Consider the following 18,681-nt stretch of genomic DNA (forward strand, 5'->3'; position numbering starts at 1 on the left):
ACACCCACACACACACACACACACACACACACACACTCACGCACACTATTTCATGATGATAAATCCAATAGATGTGAAGACATTTCACTCAAAACCTCATTATGGCGCTCGTCGATAAGTTATCAGGATACATCATCTGGAAACCATGAATTTCTTCACAAAATGTCGTGTCATTCTATCTAGTAGATCTTGAGATATTTCACTTAATCACTGCAACCTTTGACCTGATGACACTAGATTTAAAGGTCAGGGGATCAGCATGTCATTAGGATTCACCCTCAGGGAACCATGAATCTGTGCAGAATTCCAAGGCAATCTGACATTGCCGTCCATGGATGCGTGATGCTAGCGTGACAAAAAAAACATATCTGCCAGTAGAGAAGGCAGATGTCAGAGGCAAACCCTTAAACTTGCTTTGTAACCCTGCTAAATGTTTATTGACTATACGCAGTATTTCTTGGTCCCTGTAGCTGCTCTGAGCCGGCGTCTTGTAAACAACCTCTGAAGGCACTGGAGAAAGTGATGTTGTTTAGTTAAAAGCAGTTTTACGAGATCTCCGCCTCCCCGCCAGTTGAAAGACCACCAGCTCTGGATGTTGCAGGGCTAAAAGCAAATAGGAGAGTACGCCGCAACTCACAGATAATGACTTTCGTCTGCCCATTTGGTACGCGGCGTGCATAAGGACAGGCCAGCAATGAGATAGTATGTGTAGTGTTCCTCCAGGAGAGTGCCACGCTCATTTAAAAACTGCAGTATTCCAGTCTCATGATGTCTTCTTTGAGCACCGCGTACAGTGTGTTCAGAGCTGCAGACTGAAGAATGTGTACATTATTTGTCCACGCATTCAGGACACACAAACTGGTCTATACAAGTCCTGCAAGGCTGCTTTATCCTGCACACGTTTTCCATTTGAATGAACATTATTCTGCTTTTGGCTCAAGCGGTGAGCACAATCAACGGCTCCTCCAGCTTGTACTGACCCACTTTCCAAGCAGGAATCAGTCCCAGCCCCGCAGTGTGAGAGACCATGTCGTAAAAATATAGGGGCTACTCTCTCCCAACAGCGAGGGGAACATGGGACCCCTCCACTTCCTTCCAACTTTAATCCCCCCGATGTTTCATTCCTGCGCTCCTAAGTGCTCCGTGACGATAGCCCTGTGAAATGCAACTATGCAGCGGAAATGTGTCATTTCTCACGTTGTCAGTGTTGATCAGAGAATCCGCAGATACAGAGACAATCTGGCAGGGAGAGCCTTGCCTTTGTGCCTCTGCGAGGCTAAACTAAACACCAAAAAGAAAAAACCCTCTCAGAGCCGGTCACCTCATGCTTATAAAACAGCGTTTTCTCACGCCTGAAGCAGCTGATGTCATGACTGAGCCACAGCCAAGTTTAAAGTGAACTGTGCACTATAAATGGATGGAAGAGAAATGGCTTTCTCCGTCGGTTATTGCTTCTCGACTTGGAATCTTTAAACAGCGCAGGCCTGCGAGAGAGCCGGAGACTCTGCATGCTGTGGAACAAATTCCTGTCTGAGGGTTGTGGCCTGTATATGCAGTGTGTTAAAGCTGATAAAGAGTCCGCTTTCCCCCGACTGTGACATCGAAGCAGGAGATATTCTGTGATACCAATGAGAACATTAACACTCCCGTTTTTTATATATATAAAAAAATCTGGCCTTGTGATCTCCCTTGTGCGGAGACATGCATGTGGAGGCAGCGCTCTTAAATTAGAACGTATTATTTGCTCTCGTTCTGAGGAGATGAGTTTGTTTTCCTCAACATCTGTTTAACTTCCCAGAGTATCGGGTTTCTCCTCCGCACAACTAATCTCACAGGAGATGGTTGAGCTCGTGGCAAAATAGAGCAATTATGTGATTGGTCTTTGATTACAGAGGGTTTCCCACTCATTTGTCAGATGGGTTTGCTATTTGGAGGGTCAGACCTCCTGGGATTATTCTGACAGCCTCTTCTTGGCTACATGACACTCTTTGGAGAGATACATGCGGAACACCGCGCATATGAAAGACACCTTTGTTGAAGACTTTTTTCTTTTTTTACGAATCGCTTTCGGCGAAACACAATTATTTCATCTGACTGCTCTGTCATTTGAGGGAGTGCAAACACCTTCACGTTGCGTGCCAACGGTTTTATTTTCGCACCTCGTTCGCATGTTGTAGCGTTCTCTATCTCCCCGGCCGTCGCCTTTCTTTCCATCTCCCCAGCTGTGCTGAGCTGTGTGTGACAGACTCCAGCTCCATCGCCCTTCCCACCTCCTGCCCTCGCCCTCTCCTAAACCCCTGGACCCCCCCCCTCCCTCCTCCTCCTCTCTCCGCCTAGCTTCCCAGTCTAATTGAAGCCAGAACCTGGGAAAATCCTGCAGGTACCGTAGGACAGGAATCCAGGGTGGAAAATAAACCAGATCCCGAGCGCCACAAATTCCATCACGCAGCCTCACTTCCTCCGAGCCACCGGAGCCTGGGCAGCGTGCGCTCGACACCTCGCGCGCGCGCTTCTGCAGAATGCGCTTCTTTAATATGTATCTCGCACACTTGAGCTGGGACAGCTTTTACTGTGCACCCACTGGCAGCAGTTCATCTTGTACACACGTAGTTAGGAATACGACTACAGCAGATACATTTCCAGTTCATGCGTAGCAGGTGACACACGAGCACACAAGCGGCCGTGAAATAAAGCAGCGCTTCAAACAGGCTTTGAAATGCGTGAATGAACACAGTGCTGAGAGCATAATAATTACAGTAGAGACAGAATGGAAGCCGCCTCATGACAAGGCTAGCATGCGGTGGCCTTTTGTCCTACAGGCTGTGCTTACTATCAGACCAATAGACACCGTGGGTGTCAGACTGGGCCTGCTGTTTTGTAAACTTACACTTGCTAACCTGGCCATTATGCTCGCTCCAATCAGAGTCTAACTTCTGTTTGATGTTATTTACTGAGGTTTTTTTTTTTTTAAGCTTTATTTAATACACCCCTCCCCCCCTCAGGGCCTCGTCCTCTCGCCTTCCTCGTTGTTTATGTGTGTGAAGTACGACTGGCCTGGAAGCGGAGGAGGAAGGAGAGCTGTTTCGCCCGCTGTATTTGTTTGCAGGGATAAGCCATGAGGGGTTCTTTTTAAATGAAGTGTGACACCTGGTGTAAACCTCTGAGGAGCTGTGGGGCGTTTGCCGGTATCCCTGTTAGAGCACCACGCACGCATGTTATCCTTTCGCTTTCCAGAGACTTCTAACTTCACGGTGTATTTAGGATTTGAGGAGTTATGAGGAGTTATGGTTCCTTGACGTTAAGAATCCAACGATCAGATACCACCCCCCCTCTACCTCCACATACACACACACACGCACACGCACACACTTGCACACCCCTCTCCCACCCCGGCTTTCTCCCCTGCTGGCTGGGAGGTCAGACAGAGCATGTGAGGGCCCTTTTCCTCCCAATTAGTCTGCCTGCTAATGAGGCCCGACCATGCCTTCTACCACTGCCACCCATTCCTCCTTACCTCCACCTCTCCCTCCCTCCCTCCCCGCCTGTCCCCGCCCTGAGGCCCGAGCCGGGGTCGCCTCTCTCTTCCCACTCCGCCCCTCTGCTCCCGCACCACTGCCCCCCCACTGGGTGTAATTATCACGCAGCCGGCTTATAAAAACCCTGCTGCACAAGCCAGGCACCGGGCTCACTAACCAGGCTTTCCGTTCTCTCAAGCCAATATCTCTCTGCTGATCCTCAGCTTTTTTTGTTGAAATTTTTGTCAGAACAGCTGAGTCTTCCTACCGCCGGTCTCTGATCTGACCCACACATCCTGGCCTTGTTGTCACTGGGCACAGTCACGTGTTGAAATCCCCCCCTCCTCCCAACCAGAAAGAGGTCAGGGGTCACACTTCCTGTTTCCTGTCTCTGCTAGGTCACCAGAGGGTCTCCCTGCGAGGGTCGGAGGCCTCCTCTGTTCCTCCTCTGCCTTTTGTTTGGGGCGGCGGTGCTCAGGGGGGAGCTGAGGCTCCTCTCTGGACCTGTCAAAGTCCCTGACTTCATCATCCCCTCACATGCTCCTCACCGTTTCATCTCGCTAGAGAGCCATACCTTGTCAGTATGGGGTAGTTCCTCTGGCTGCCCTTTGCTATTTCCCAGCACACTCTCTCTCTCTCAAGCCATTATCTCTGGGTTTCTGTGAGCTACACGCTAAGCTAGCAGGACGGCTGCCTGCAGCCCCACAGCCCACTGTAGGCATTATACGCTTACTTAACCGAGGGTCCGCCGGCCGCCGCTAGGTGTGATCATGGGACACGCAGTGACAGTCTGCTGATGTCGAAACGGAGGGTTTCTTAGCAACACATAACTCTGGGAACCACTGCGATAATGTGTAAGGAAGACGAGCAGCGGACAAAAAGAGATTGTCTGAGGGGCGTAATCAGATTTAGCAACCAGCGGCCTGTGCAGGAATGGGACCTTTTTTTTTTTTTTTTTTTTTTTTTTTTTCCAACTATTAAACCCCATGCAGACAATTAGGCACATTCACAGACATAAGTCAAGATTTTAATTTGGTTAGTCTCAAAACAGATTGAACATTGTTGTCATACCAGATATATTTAACCCTGTGTGTTCATGCCCTGCCTTGATCTGAACACAGAACGTCTGAATAAACAGAGAAGACACAGTGGTTTGTTTGTCTTAAATATATGTAGAGGGCTAAGAGTTGTATCTACCAGAGGAACAAAGTCCCTGGCAACGCAGTCGAAACATTCATTCAGGTTTCGGTCTAAACTGGAGAAATCTGGAAATAGCCTTATGGGCTTAGTCAGAAAAGGTGGAGTGGACACACGCCCAGTTTAACACTCGACTGGAGAGCTCCTTTTTTTCCTCTGTGTCTTCTGTTCCAACTGGAATTAACCTCAGGAAATGAATCTTGTCTGCATTAACTGTCTGAGGCAGGGCTCCCGCTGCGTGACATACTCGACCGTGGACGGAAAGAGGAAGACAAGACGGGAAGGAAAGCAACAGAGAGAAGAATGAGAGAGCATATACGTCCCCCTCCTCTTTTTACGTTTTCAGATTCAATAAAAGTTGAGTAATGAGAGCGGGCGGCGACTGCGGGGCAGGCCGTGTCGTCCCAAACGCCGAGCTGCCCGGCTGAGGAACTTTCCATGACTCACTCGGTGGAAAGGGCCTTCTGTCATTCCTGTGTCTGTCCGTCTTTCTCCCATGGCATTCGTTCATTCTCCGTCCCTCCTGGCTCCTCTGCTCCAAACGGCACGTCCGCAAACGTCGTGTTCATGGGGGGGATTAGGTGTAAGGAAAGCTCATTTCCTTCATTTACTGTGAAAAATAGTCTGTTCTGAAAAGTCGTGTGTTTTATTTGTCCCCCGGGGCTTCGGCTCCTGCGCTGATTAAAAAAGGTATACAATCTGCTGTACAGTGTTTGTGGCTTCACAAGATCTCTGAGATGAATAGGACACAATTAAAGCCATAGTTTAATATTTCTTAACCAAAGCTCTGAAGTTCGCCAGTGACATAACAGAAAAAGACTGAAACTTTACAGTTTCTTTGGCACCTTAAAAATGAATTGATAACTTCAGTTTATTACAGTTTGTGTTTCATTATCTTAGTTTTGGCCACATTTTCTATCACAAGGGGACGATAAGATTTGACTCACCTGGTAAATCACTGAGATTTGGGAACGGCAACACTGCTGAGAGGAAATCTAACAGGGCAGGAAACACAAGCCAACCCTATTTGGAAGAGAAACAAAAGTGAACAGTCAAAGTCATCACCCAGACTGTAAGTTGTAAACATTTACAGACAGTCCTCGTGGTGAACTTTGACCTGCTGTACGTTCTATAGTTAGCTGGAATGTAACTGATTGTCTCAACACTCATTCCTCGCCTCCTTTGTTGAAACAATAGTTCCCTGTTTTCTAACTACTGAGCTGTTTCTGTCCTGTTGAACTCAGCCTGTGTCTACGTCTGGTGTCCATCAGCTCTTCAGGGAAATATCTCTCTTTAGCTGCTGAATCGTCCTTGTTCACGAGGGAGTTTCCAACTTTGTAACTTTTTGCTAAAAACAGCTGCGCGATTGAGGGCGATAAAACAAAAAAAATGAGCTGAAAGACACTAAAAAAGCTCTGCAATCTGAGGGGAACTGCAGACTTGAGATCATATTCTGTAGGTTTGTCTTTAAAATATGACCCATTTCACATTACACCCAGTCACCTGACAATTGTTAATGTCATTTGAAGCAGCTTTGAGCCAGTATACTCTGTGATTGTAAACCCAGAGATCAGGTCATCACTAAAAACGTTACTTTTGTGGTGAACGCACGGCGAGAATACTCTGTTCGGGGAGCCGAGCCTTAAGTTCTGTAGATCAGAATTGGTAGACGAGATGTGTTGAGGCATTGATAGAAACATTCAGAGCAGCAGATTCCGTCTGGGCCGAGTCAGGAGCAGCTTGTCCAGACTTGTCCTGCGCACGGAGGGGAGGACACAACACGGGGCCTGATCCCAATCACACACACTGACAAGAAGAGCATTTCTTTCTGGAGGCTTTCTGTCTTCATTACTCATCCCCTCCCCGTTTCACTCCTAACATCACTCATTCACTTCAACGGTGATGACGTTTATGCTAAGATATGTGTTTCCCTATCTTCAGCTTGGGTCCTTTCCTCTGTGATTCATGGTCAAATGTCGACCAGGATCTTACTGCCGGCTCACGTTTAAGAAACAAAACAAAGACCACAGCTGATGATCAGTGAGTGCAGGTTGATTTCTATCAGCGCAGGTCAACCAGTGGCTTGGACTCATGGCTCAGTTGCAGTTGTCGTGTTGAACAGTGACCCTGTGTGGAGTTCGTGTCATGTGTGGGAGGCAGTGACAGACTTGCGGTTTCTGTGTCTCTGTCTGGGCTGGCCCGCATTGAGCAATCCGCCACATGTTTTGGCTTTGTTTCCTCGGTGTGACTTGGCGCTTTTGTGTTGAAGGGGAGGTGGACCCTGTGGCCCTGCGGGATGCCTACATCCGTCCTGATTGCATATTCTACGCGTCCAGCTGGCTGTCCGAGCCAGCTCCCGACTCTTTCGAAACACAAGGAGGAGAGAGAGGGGGGGGGGGGTGAGAGCGCCAGATTTCCTCTCCTCCTAATGGAAAACATACTGGAGCATTTCTCCGAAAAAATGTCTATTTTATTTGTTTCTTCCCTGCTTCCTTTTGCTTGGGTGTTTTTTTCTTTTCTTTCTTTAATTGCAGAAGATTCCAGCCCAGAGCGACTTGAGGTTTCTCCCTCTTGTGGTAAATGTGGAGGCTGTTGCCGGATCGCGCTGTGGCTCAGCCGTGCCAAAAGCGCAGCATCACTTTCGACACAAACATGCATCCCACCCCTCCTCGCTGCCGCAGCCGTGGTAGTGGCAGTCAGCCAGTGGGGCAGAAGCCACAGGCCCCCCCATCCTCCCGTATTGTGGAGAAAGGCACGGCTCGCTGCTCTACCCCATTTAGGCCACGCCTAGGATTATGCAGCCAAATTCTTATTCTCATTTTTTTGTTATTATTCTTCAATCTGCTGTTCATCTGCTCTCATTTATAGCTTGTATGCTGTTGATCCCCACTTTCCTCACATGCATCTGTCTTAACTCGGTCAGTTGATCGGTCACCGCATTCGGCTTCATACTGAAATATCTCAACAGCCATCACATGGATTTTCATGACATGTGGTACAAACATTCACCTTCCTCTCAGAATACATTTTTATCATTTAAAAAAAAATCTATCTCCATCATCTGGTCAGCATATGAATTTGTCCAATACTTTGGATTGGGACCAAACACCATCAGCCTCAGCTAATTTACTCGCTAATTAGCAAATATTAGCTAGCGTGTTAAACTGAGATGAACAATGTCAACATTCCACAATCTCAACATCAGCATGTTCTCGGTTCACTTTAGCATGTTGTTTCTCCTAACATCCGCACACAGTGCATCAGTGGACAGCCCGTCTGTGTGTGTGTGTGTGTGTCGAGGGGAGTCGGCGTGTTTGCTGGCAGGTGGTGAGCTACACATGGCAGCGTTCACACAGACTGAGCTCTAAACAGGGACGCGACAGTTGCTCCCAAATATTTTTCCCCTCACTCCTCGCACCTTTTTTTAGGTTTTGTTCTAAAATACCCTGAACCACATCTTTCTTTCCCCACTTTCCAAGTGTTTGTTTGCCTTTTAATTGGCCTGCGAGGCGCCCCTCCCCTCACAAAGTACAACTGAGTTGCCAGGATGCAGACCATGAGAAGGAATTTCAGCACCTCAGTAAATCTACGGAGGCCTCCAGGCAAACGCAGGCAAACACGGTGCCGTCTGCAACAAAGCGGTCCAGTACATTAAACCGCCGTACATCATGTTGGGAGTTTGTTTCAATGGGACACCCGAGGGCTCGTGCTCTGTCAACAGGTGGCGCCTTTTACCGGACGGCCTCAAACAGAAGTCAAAATGTCCCCGAGGATCAACCGTCCTGTCTGTGACTTACTGTTCGTCCATCCCCTCGCCCGAAGTGACCAGGCTTTTACAAATGTTGCGGTCATCCAGTGTGTGTATGGCCTCAATGTTGAGAAATGAAAGGAGGCTTGTTGGGCGGCCATGCTGGGAACAAGGTGTTGTGTGTTCCCCCCCCCCCTTCCAAACTTTAGAGTTTATGTCACTTGTAAAACCCAGATTGACTGGTTTGTATATGCGGGCGAAGGGAACAGGGTTGTTTATCTTCTGACTGACGTAATTCTGTGATTAGCTCTGTGTTTTTATACCTCCGCTCTCTGTCTCTCACACACACACACACACACACACACACACACACACACACACACACACAGTCAGATCTCAGGCAGACTTCGCAGCTGACTTGAGACAAGGCCCATCTGAACTCAATTTGCTCCCATAGCCAGCCAAAACAACCCAAAACAACAACACAAAAATGCATGCTGACGTATGCAGATGGGAAGGAAATCAATAAAATGCAAACAAGGAGGAAGAGCGGTGAGATGAAAGGAGGCTCGGAGGGCAGGCGGCAGGAATTTAGCACATCTGTTACCTTGGCAGTGCTCTCAATCATGTGCGATGTTGTGGAGGCTGAAAGATGGCCAGAGAGCAGCCATTTGTCTCCACGAAGGCTCACATGTTTTTCACCCGTGGACACAAGACAGGAAAAGCTTTTTTCTTTTTGTCTATATGTTTGTTCCAAAGCTGCACAACAAAAGTATGTGAAAGTTGTCCTCTTGAGTTGACACGTTTGCTCCACTTTCGTAATTGAATGTGTACATTTAGCTATTTGCTCTCCTCTCACACTTGGTCAGGAGGAATTCAGAGATCTTTCTTTAAGTATTGGCGTCACAGCTCTTGGACTTTTGTGTATTATTTATGAGTTGATTAGTTTACCGCAGTTCTCAATAAACACTTCTGGTATGTTTTGCACAAACACGTTATGAGATTCTGTAAACCACCGTGGGAAAATATCCCAGTTGAACAACAACTTCTTTTACAGCCCAGAGGCCAAACTGGAATAAGATTATGTGGCAAATTATATCCGATTCCTTTGTTTTAGAGCTTGCGTTATATGGTTTATAGCCGACTTCACATTATTATGTTGTTTTTGTTGTTTTTTTCAGCATTGTTTAATCTGTTGCTTGATTTATTATCTTGTCTGCAACTCTTTCTGCTGCCACCTTGGCCAGCTGCCCCTTGAAAAAGAGTTTTCCAATCCAGTGAAATAAGCCTGAATATTACAAACATTGTTCTTCATCTTTCATCCTTCCCTCTCATTTTTAGATCTCGAGGTCTTGATGTCCACTTGGACAGAGCGTGTTATGCGGTGTTATTGTGTCCCTGTTGCCCTGAGACAACCACTCAAGACAAGGATTTTTGCCAGTAACAACACGGTCGCACCAGTTCGCTTGCCCCACTGTTTCTTTTTCTACCAGTAAATTACATGGAGACACAGCCACAGCCCCTTTGAATGAATCACGTTTGAACAGAAATAACACAACTGGCACCGATAACAAAACTCCTTTCCTGCCTGGTGAATGTAATTAGGGTTTGGTAAATACCAGCACTTTTAGATCTCACCGAGTTCTTGTCAGGAATTCCCCCTCGAACTGTTCTAATCATACAGCACACGCTCCCATCAAGAGACACCCCGTATTTATTTTAACAGCTTTGTTAAACCATTAATGCACAGGCACATTCCGGCCACAGAGTGATTCGTGAAGAGGGTGTTTTTTTGTGTTTTTTTAACACAATTACCTTTAACCTCTTCCCGTTTGTCCCACAGTTGCTGCGGCTGGTGACCGTGTCTGAGAAACGCTGGAGAGCCCGGTCGCATCGAGGCGGAGGTGGAGGCGGAGCGGACACGTGGAACGATGAGGGGGAGGAGGGATTCGAGAGCGGTGACTGCGACGACGAAGATGAGTGCACCGGAGTGTCAGGGCTGGGCCCGCCGCCGAAGCACAAGCGGCTACGCATCTTTGCAGGTGAGACACAAACTGGATCTGAAAACGTACTCTCACTACAAATGAGCTGCCGCATCCACATCGATTACTTCAAATGAAAGAATGTTGGGGACAAGCTTTCAAGTTATTCAGGCTGCTTAACCGGATTAGAGCTTTTTACTTCAAAACTGGTACGTGCATGAATAGGTTTGGCTCGGTGTGCGGCGAGTCAGAGCGATCGCGGTCCCAAACACAGGCAGAGAGGCGTTTACATGACTACTGTACATGTTGACACCACCGTGACACTATGCAGCGGGAGACGTGAGACTTCCTCAGGTAGCCGCCTCACCCCGACCTCTCGACCTCCCCCGCCGCCGATCCCTCGGACGCGTCAGACGTGCTCTCCTGAAAGCCAAACAAAGAACAAGTGGAGCTACAAACCGTCGGGAGAAAAGAAACCAAACAGAGAGCGAGGGAGAAAACAGCCAGGCAGCAGGAACAAGGGGGTTTCGATACGCCGACACAAAGCCAGCACAGCTGAGCAAACACGGCGGAGGGAGTTGTCCATCTTGTCGGGGATGTTGTGGCAGAGATTTAGGTTCGCCGGGCAAGGAGCGAGAGCAGGAACCCGGGGTTAACGCAGGAATCCTGCAAGGGCCATCGCTTCCAGCAGGCCGGGCCGTGAGAGTCTGATGCCCTCTCTTCCACGCTCCTGTTAGCCTGACTATACAGTTCTGCTTCCATACACACAGTCATTAAACTGTCTCCTCTGGCAGCTGAAGGTTGACACAGCGGGAAATTAAAGCACCCTTTAGAGTCCGACCCCCATCTTTTAGTGTGTGTGTGAGTGAGTCCGCAGGCACATATACGCCTGTTTGTACACAAGCCAGTAATGTTTGCAGACCTTGGAGCGTCTCCGCTCGCTGGCAGACACACAGATAGCCGCTGATAGCACCGTGAAGACTCGGGCAAAACGCTGAGCTAGCTCAGCCGCTCCGCCCATTTTGGTCAAACAGGGGACCGGGGGTGGGGTGGGGGGGTTCAAAGGTCAACCTGCAGAGCATGAGGCCTAATGGGCCGCCTGTCTGTGCTCCGCCGCTCTGAGATGGACGAGGCAGATCTGGTTTCACAAAGCCGGGAGTGGAGCGACGGCGTGGCGCGCACACACGCACACAAGAACCTGGAGGGGGGGTGACAGAAGTCACAACAACAAGGTGCGGACAGGACGGAGGCCGGGCCGAGAGCCCCACGCAGCGCGGCTGTCAACCTGCTGACCACACAGAGGATGTTTTCCCAACACGCGTAGTGATTGATCTGTCCTCCCTCATTCTCCACACAGATTCCATAACCTTCTGATCACTAATGCTGCTCACCCACAACACACACACACTTCCCCTCCCGACCAATCAAACCACACGCCGCACATTCCCCAGAGCATTCCAGGCCAGGGCAGCTATTCCAGGACAGGGTGGCCCCCACATCACCCTCACCCCCCCCAAAGCCAAACTTACAGCCAGACCTTGGTATGGTTACAGCTCACACACCAGACAGATCACTCGCTGACCTCTCTGGTGTCAGCTGATTCAATTGATCAATCAGTTCAATTATTCAAATAAATTAAATGTAACAAAAAGGGATATGAACAGCTTTAATTTCCAAATCATTTAAGGCTGAAACCTTTAATAGAAGTGGTGGGAGATGTGTAGTATTCTGGTGTTAGGTCTTACAGAACACCATCACACCAGCTATAATCAATTACAACTTCACACATGTGATAGGGTAATAAAAATAACACATGGTAACACCATGTTCTATGGAAAAACATAGGGAGACAGTGACTCAAGAAGGGACGAGACATAACGTCAGCTATCTGACGATTATTCATTATCTAGCTGAAGTTAGCTAACATTAGCCACCAAAAGCTACCAGCAAAACCTATAAGGGAATTGAATTGAACAAGGGTTTGTTTCAAGTTTAATTCTTTCAAAAGTCACATAGTCTCACTTTAAATGTTTTTAACTCTGGATGTGTTTCAGGGCACATTTTTCAGCAGTGTTTACAGTCAGATATTACAAAGTCAGAATTACATTCAGACAAACTAAATCATGAGCATGAAAAAAAAATAAATTTGGTTTGCCAATATAATCCCAAAAATGTGTATAACCGCATACGGGTTTGTCTGTGTGTAGTTTTTTGTTTTTTAAATCCTGTAATCTGTGAAACCGTATGACGAGGTCAGACGCTCATGATGAGGGCTCACCTGTGTCTGTGCTTTCATGCACACCTGCTCTCTGACTCTGTGGGGAAACAAAGAACCTCCATTAAATCCGCTCTGCGCCCCCTCACACTTCACTGCCCTCGTCACTTCAAATTTGTTCTGCAACGTTTTCAGAATACCGAGTAATTTACTGTATAAAGTCTTATGTTTATTGACTCAAGTTAGTTCTTGGGACAACATGATTCTCATTGAGAAAACGTGGGAATAATCCACAGAAATGTTTTTTGTTTTTTTTTGACCACTCAATTCTAAACCACTTTTAAAGAGTCTAACGCTAACTGCTAATAACTGGTTAAAATGGGGTTTTCATTCCGTTTGGAAACATTCAGAAGTCTGAAAGCCAACAGTCGGTGGGCTCTGCCACGGCCCACCAGCCCCGAGCTCTGCCTTGTGTGTTTCCTCGCTGAGCCTTTCTGCTGTGTGCTGTACCTCGCCGTGCTCAGCAGGAGCCGCGTTGAATGGGCCTCTTGTTATGTCCCTGCTCTCAGACGTTCGGTCACTCGAAGTTAAGGCCGTACTTTTTTGGACGATCTGCAGCGTTTTTTTATCAGCGCCAGGGGTTAGCAAAATACAACGTGGAAATATTCCTGTAATGTGAAACACGCGGCTAACAATGAGAAGCCGAGCTCACCTTTCAGGTCTAGTAACAAAGGAGCGAGTAAAGGAAATTAGGCGATGAAAGTAGAGAAAGAGACAAAAACACCTTTGATAACTCTTAACGGTTGATACACTGGGAAACCTAAACATTCCCGACTCCATATGTGGGTCCAATTGACCGCCGTACGTGCTGCCAATACCAGAACCTGGTATGTTAATTAACTGCAGCTGTGACCTCCGAACCCTCGGCACCTGATAGGTGAGTCACACGGCACCGGTCCTCCGCACTAGTGTTTGCCACATGTCTTCATCAAAAAAAAACAAAAAAAAAAACAGCCATAATCCAGACACTGTTGACATTAGCTCTGGATGCATCCACCTTGTAAACTGTCCCCTCCTCCTTTTAAGCTCCATATAGTTTCATACAGCTTTAGATTGACTGAGCAACTGCTTCTAGTTACACAGCTGTCCACATGTGGTTGCCAGGTAAGAGGGCATGCGTGAGACAGAAGGAAACGGGCCCAGACGATGCAGATGTGCACGGAGGAGTGCAGGTGTTCGGGCGGAGGAGGAATCTGGGCGCCCACATGGCCCCGAGTCCTCGATGGAAAAACATGCAGACTTCACAAAAAAAGTATCAATGTTTGAGGCCCACCTCCATCAGGAGTGAATGATCTTACAAAATATATGGAATAAAAGGCTGTGGAGTCAGTTTTGTCATCTTAAATGCGGACAGATCTACTGTGTTTCTACACTGTGCCTCAGCACAGCCTCACAGAGTGGCCATTGAGCCGGAGACTCAGTTTTGTTTTTTCATGCCAACTGAAATTATCAACCAGAAGCATAAATTATCAAACTCTTTTAAAGGCTTTGGTTGCTATAACATGCACTGATTTTACCAAATGTGTTTCTGCGACCAGTGAGCTCGAGCATTTCTACGAAACGGCGTAATTATGATTTATTTCTCCCAGAGAAATGAAAGAGAAATAGATAAAAGAACAGATGTTGTTGCTCAGTTTGACGAGAGAGAGATTTGGGGGGAAAAAATGTGGACTGCTCTCATCCTTGGCCGACAAAATAATCATTCTGTAGCCAACTAAAATCTGTTTATCTTTCAGAAGATTAACGGTGAACTTCGAGTATCGCCTGTTTTCCAAAATTGAAATGTATGCTATTTCTGGCGAAGGCTCTAAATTGATGAAAACGTCAAAGCCAGGAGGGCAGAGGAGGTGTTGAAAGGTTGACGGGTGGTGTTGGTGGAGAGCCCGATCATGTGCAACACACTGGACGTGTTCTAACTGAGCGTTCGCTACCTCCGTCCCTCCAAGAGCTTATAAACAACCTCTGTAAATTCAGCCAATCCTCCTCCTTCCCCACCTCCTCCACGCCCCTCACAAAAATAATGAAGCTTGCCACCATCTGTGTCAACAGGCTTGGCCAGTAAGAGCTGCAGTCTCTCGCCGGAGCCGGCCAAAAGGCCCTGTGTGTCCCCGGTTATTGGGGCTGAGTGGGGTGGCAGTGGAGGGCAAGATGGGAGAGGAGAGGAGAGAGGGGGGGTCACAGGGATGAAGTTACCCTCTTATTGGGGCCTTGTTGGTCTTCCGCCACAGAGCTTTCTCAAATCAATCCGGGGATAAAACCCCTAAGATTAGCCAGCAGGCAGGAAGAAGAGCCCTGGTTTTAATTTCTGTGGATACAAGCGCACCGAGCCGACCGGGTTCTCATCATCTGCGCGAGTGATTCATTTTGTAGGCCCGCGCATTTCCCCCCTTGTTTGTGTGTGCCTCTCGGAAAAGCGTTTGTTTGCTCAAGCGCTTTATTTACATTCACAGGCACTTTTTGGACACACTAAATTGATTCCAGGCCCCGGTCCTGGGTCGTGTCCATCAGCCCGGCCACAGTCCACAAACACTCTGCACACAGCGGGGCCATTCTCGAGGCCCGCGGGCCCCGCCGCCCGTCCGCCGCACCGACACACAGCAGCCATTTTGTGGGAACGTCTTAAAAGCCTGGTTGAGGGTTTGGGTTGGTTTCGTATTTCTCGCGTTAACCCTCCGCTTTCGCCTGCTTCTCTAAAAGTCTTCCTCTAAACCGTCCTTTCATTCTCCCGGTGGCCCGCTCTCACTCTGTTTTTCCAGCCCATTCTTGACAGTAACTCAACGATGCAGTGAACATCGCAGGAGTCCCGCTGTGAGCTGCTGGAGGAAACCGCAGGCTGACCACTAAACAGGACTCATAGATAGTGAAACTGCTCCACGGGCGCTCGCTGAGTGTACAGCCAGGGCCGGCCAAATTGTCACTCTGGGCTGTGTTTCTGGTCTGCCGCTCCGCGACAGGAATGTGGGGAGACTCCTGCGTGTTTGTTGGCAGGGACATTTGCACAACAAACACGCGTCTCAAATCTGCCAGCCACATTTCCGTCACCGGACCGACTGCTGGAACCACGGTTGAGAATGTAAACGCATCTTGTGTGGGATGTCAGCTTCCCTCATTTTTACAAGATAAAGTTAGTATCCGAAGAATGCGTCCGTCAGAGGCTCCCTGACCGGGATGTCCCCCCGGGGCCAAACTCCAACACTGACCTCTCTCTCTCTTGTCTATCTCTCTGATAAGAACCGCCATTGTTCCGTCTCTCCAGAAACACCCGTAACCGGCGCTCCCTGACAACCTCTGACCCTCCGTCAGCACCGACCCCATGAGCTTGCCGGAGGTTACAGGCCTTCTCTGTACGCCGCGGAGCTTCCCACCCTGAGCGAGCCCCCTTTGCCCTCAGCACAGAATCAACTCTTTGTATGTTGATTTGTTATGTTGTTTTTTTTTCTGCCCAAACTCACTCGCTCGCACACTTTTCCACCCTTCACAGAGCCCGCCACTGCGAAGGAGCCCTCGGTCAGAATTTATGTCTCTTATGTTTCAAGCTTTTATTTCTCCTCGAGCTCCTTCCCTTTCTCCTCTCAATGATCATATTAGCTGTTACTGCAAGTGGAGCCTATAAATACTTCGTACTAAATCTAATTTGGACGGTGCAGGGAGAGGCCAACGGGCGCAGCGTGCCGGTCATCCCCTCACTCCCTTCACTGGCCATGTTAATTAATAGGTGTTGACTTGTGTTTGTCCCACAAAGCCGCAATTTAGAAAGTGTCTGAGAGGTTTGGTTTCCTCCTTTTGACAGCTGGGTGTATTCCTTTGTTGCTTTGAGTGAACCTATACATTCAGTATGCAGTTTTGAGTTTCTTAGCTTTGGACTCACCGCGCCATTTCAATGTCCTCATTCTGTTTCCTGTTTTGCTAAACTTCCTCTAGTCTCCTAACCCCATTTAATCACTTCTGATCTCACCTTTTTTTAAAAACTTTTTAGAACTCCATTGTGTTCGTTTGTGTCCTCAGTCCTCCTTGGCATCAAGTCTCCCCGTCTTACTCTCTTGCCCTCTGTGTGGGAGGGTTCCTCAGCCTAGAATAACAGTGAGTGTTGTGGAGGTTGGGAGGCCAGAGCAGCTCAGAGAGCCGCTGCACAGGCCCGGGGCAGGGCCTCCTCTGGGCGTCCCCGTTTGTCTTGGCCCGGCATTCCCAGCCTCTCCGAAGCGCCCCTGTGGTCGACCTGTGGGTGTGGAGGCAGACGGTCACATTCCCGCCAGCCCAAGGACAGAAGCATCCTGCGCTGCTCCCTCTGTTCCCTTCTCGGGCTCTCAATCGGCAAGATGTCCTCGGACAAACGGTCACGGAGGTTACAGAATGTGACTAGCAAGCCAATAATCACATGTCAGCTCGTTATCTGTTACCCTCTACAAGACCCAATCAATCAGTCCTGCTGCCTCTATCATGTTTTCACAGGACCATTGTCTTCTTTGCAGAGGCGGCTCCTGATAAAAGATTACACACACACACACACATGCATGCCAGCCCCTCCGCCGCTAAATTTGCTGAGTGTAATATTTAAGGGAATAATTTGCTCTGCAGAGATGAGGCGAGTGATAAAATATTTGCTTTACCTCGGAAACCATAATGTCTTTTAAGCTGTCGAATCTCTAAAACCAAGATCAAATTTGACCAGCTTTAGGTGTGTTATGTGCACACATCGTCTGCCAATGTAGCGGCAATCTAAACCATCTCTCCCGTTTCATAAGAAGCACCTGTGTTTGGAGACTTAACATTCCACATACTTATCTGACCAAGAAAAGACCTTTGTACATAGCACACATGTACTGAATAAACTGTACTGGACCATGAAGGAACACACTCGCCAGAGGGGTTATAATAATGTGTCAACTGGCTACTGATGTGCACCCACTTTTAAAGCAATTAAGCTGCACTTAAGAAACGTGTACTGAGAATGCGAGACAGCGCAAATTAAGCGTTTCCTGTGCTTTTCTTTTATCATGTAATCATCACCTGTAGTTGCGGCGTGTCTTTCCACTCGCTGTTGCAATTTTTCGACATAGTTTGCTTGTGACAACTGCAAACTGTAAAGGACGAGCCTCGGGCACCGAGCACTGTTGAAAACAAAACTCCAGACTCTCTCAACCCCCCTCCCTCTTTCCCCTGTTCTCCTCTGCACAAAGCCACACACATACATATATACACATGCATGCACACACACTCCGGCCACTGGTTGACCTGTTAGAGGGATCCAACCAAACATCCGCTCCCACTCAAAACCGCAGTCTGGATTTATTTGTCTGTTCTCCTGAGGAATGGTCACTTAAGAAAACATAAAGTCTGACCGCGTTCCCAGCTGTGACAGTGGCACGAGTTGGTTATGACGGGCCCTAGTGCACGCCGTTATGACGGGCCCTAGTGTACGCTGTTATGACGGGCCCTAGTGTACGCCATCACGACGGGCCCTAGTGTACGCCATCACGACGGGCCCTAGTACACGCTATTGTGACGGGCCCTCGTGCACGCTATTATCACAGTAGGCATATATAATGAGTAACTTAGGTTATTTTATTGGGAAAGTAGAGCAGTCAAAGACAAAGCTATGTGGACTAGCTGTCATATATCGTCTCGTGACATGATTAAATAGAGACTTGAGATTGGGCATCAACATACATATTACCCAGCAATCATAATTGCATATCTGTATATGACTAAAAAACACAAGAGACTAAGAAATTATTCATTTAATTTAATAGTGTTTTGTTAGCGTTTATTTTTATACATAGTTATGTAGAATAAGCATATCATGTAGTTATAGATTTCTGCTGACTTTACCAAAAACAGTATATATCAAATGGCACCACTTGAATGTAACGTGAATTATTTCTTGAACACCGACATGCTCCCGAGGTGCCAATGACTATCCCCCCCCCCCCCCCCCCCCACCCCCCCCCCCCCCCCCCCCCCCCC

General features: G+C 48.1%; 1 protein-coding gene across 3 annotated transcripts in view; it reads left to right on the plus strand.

The window, feature by feature from the left end:
• Window positions 1-18,681, plus strand: part of gpc3 (glypican 3) — a 97,302-nt gene that overhangs the window by 73,242 nt on the left and 5,379 nt on the right. For all 3 annotated transcript variants that reach the window (XM_031858144.1, XM_031858145.1, XM_031858146.1), the window contains exon 7: window positions 10,304-10,502. In XM_031858144.1, coding sequence (XP_031714004.1) covers window positions 10,304-10,502 — 199 coding nt within the window. The remainder of the gene's footprint in view (window positions 1-10,303; window positions 10,503-18,681) is intronic.

The sequence above is a fragment of the Anarrhichthys ocellatus genome, unplaced genomic scaffold (genome assembly GCF_004355925.1).
Source record: "Anarrhichthys ocellatus isolate YVR2014 unplaced genomic scaffold, GSC_Weel_1.0 scaffold19, whole genome shotgun sequence".
NCBI classification, from domain to species: domain Eukaryota; kingdom Metazoa; phylum Chordata; class Actinopteri; order Perciformes; family Anarhichadidae; genus Anarrhichthys; species Anarrhichthys ocellatus.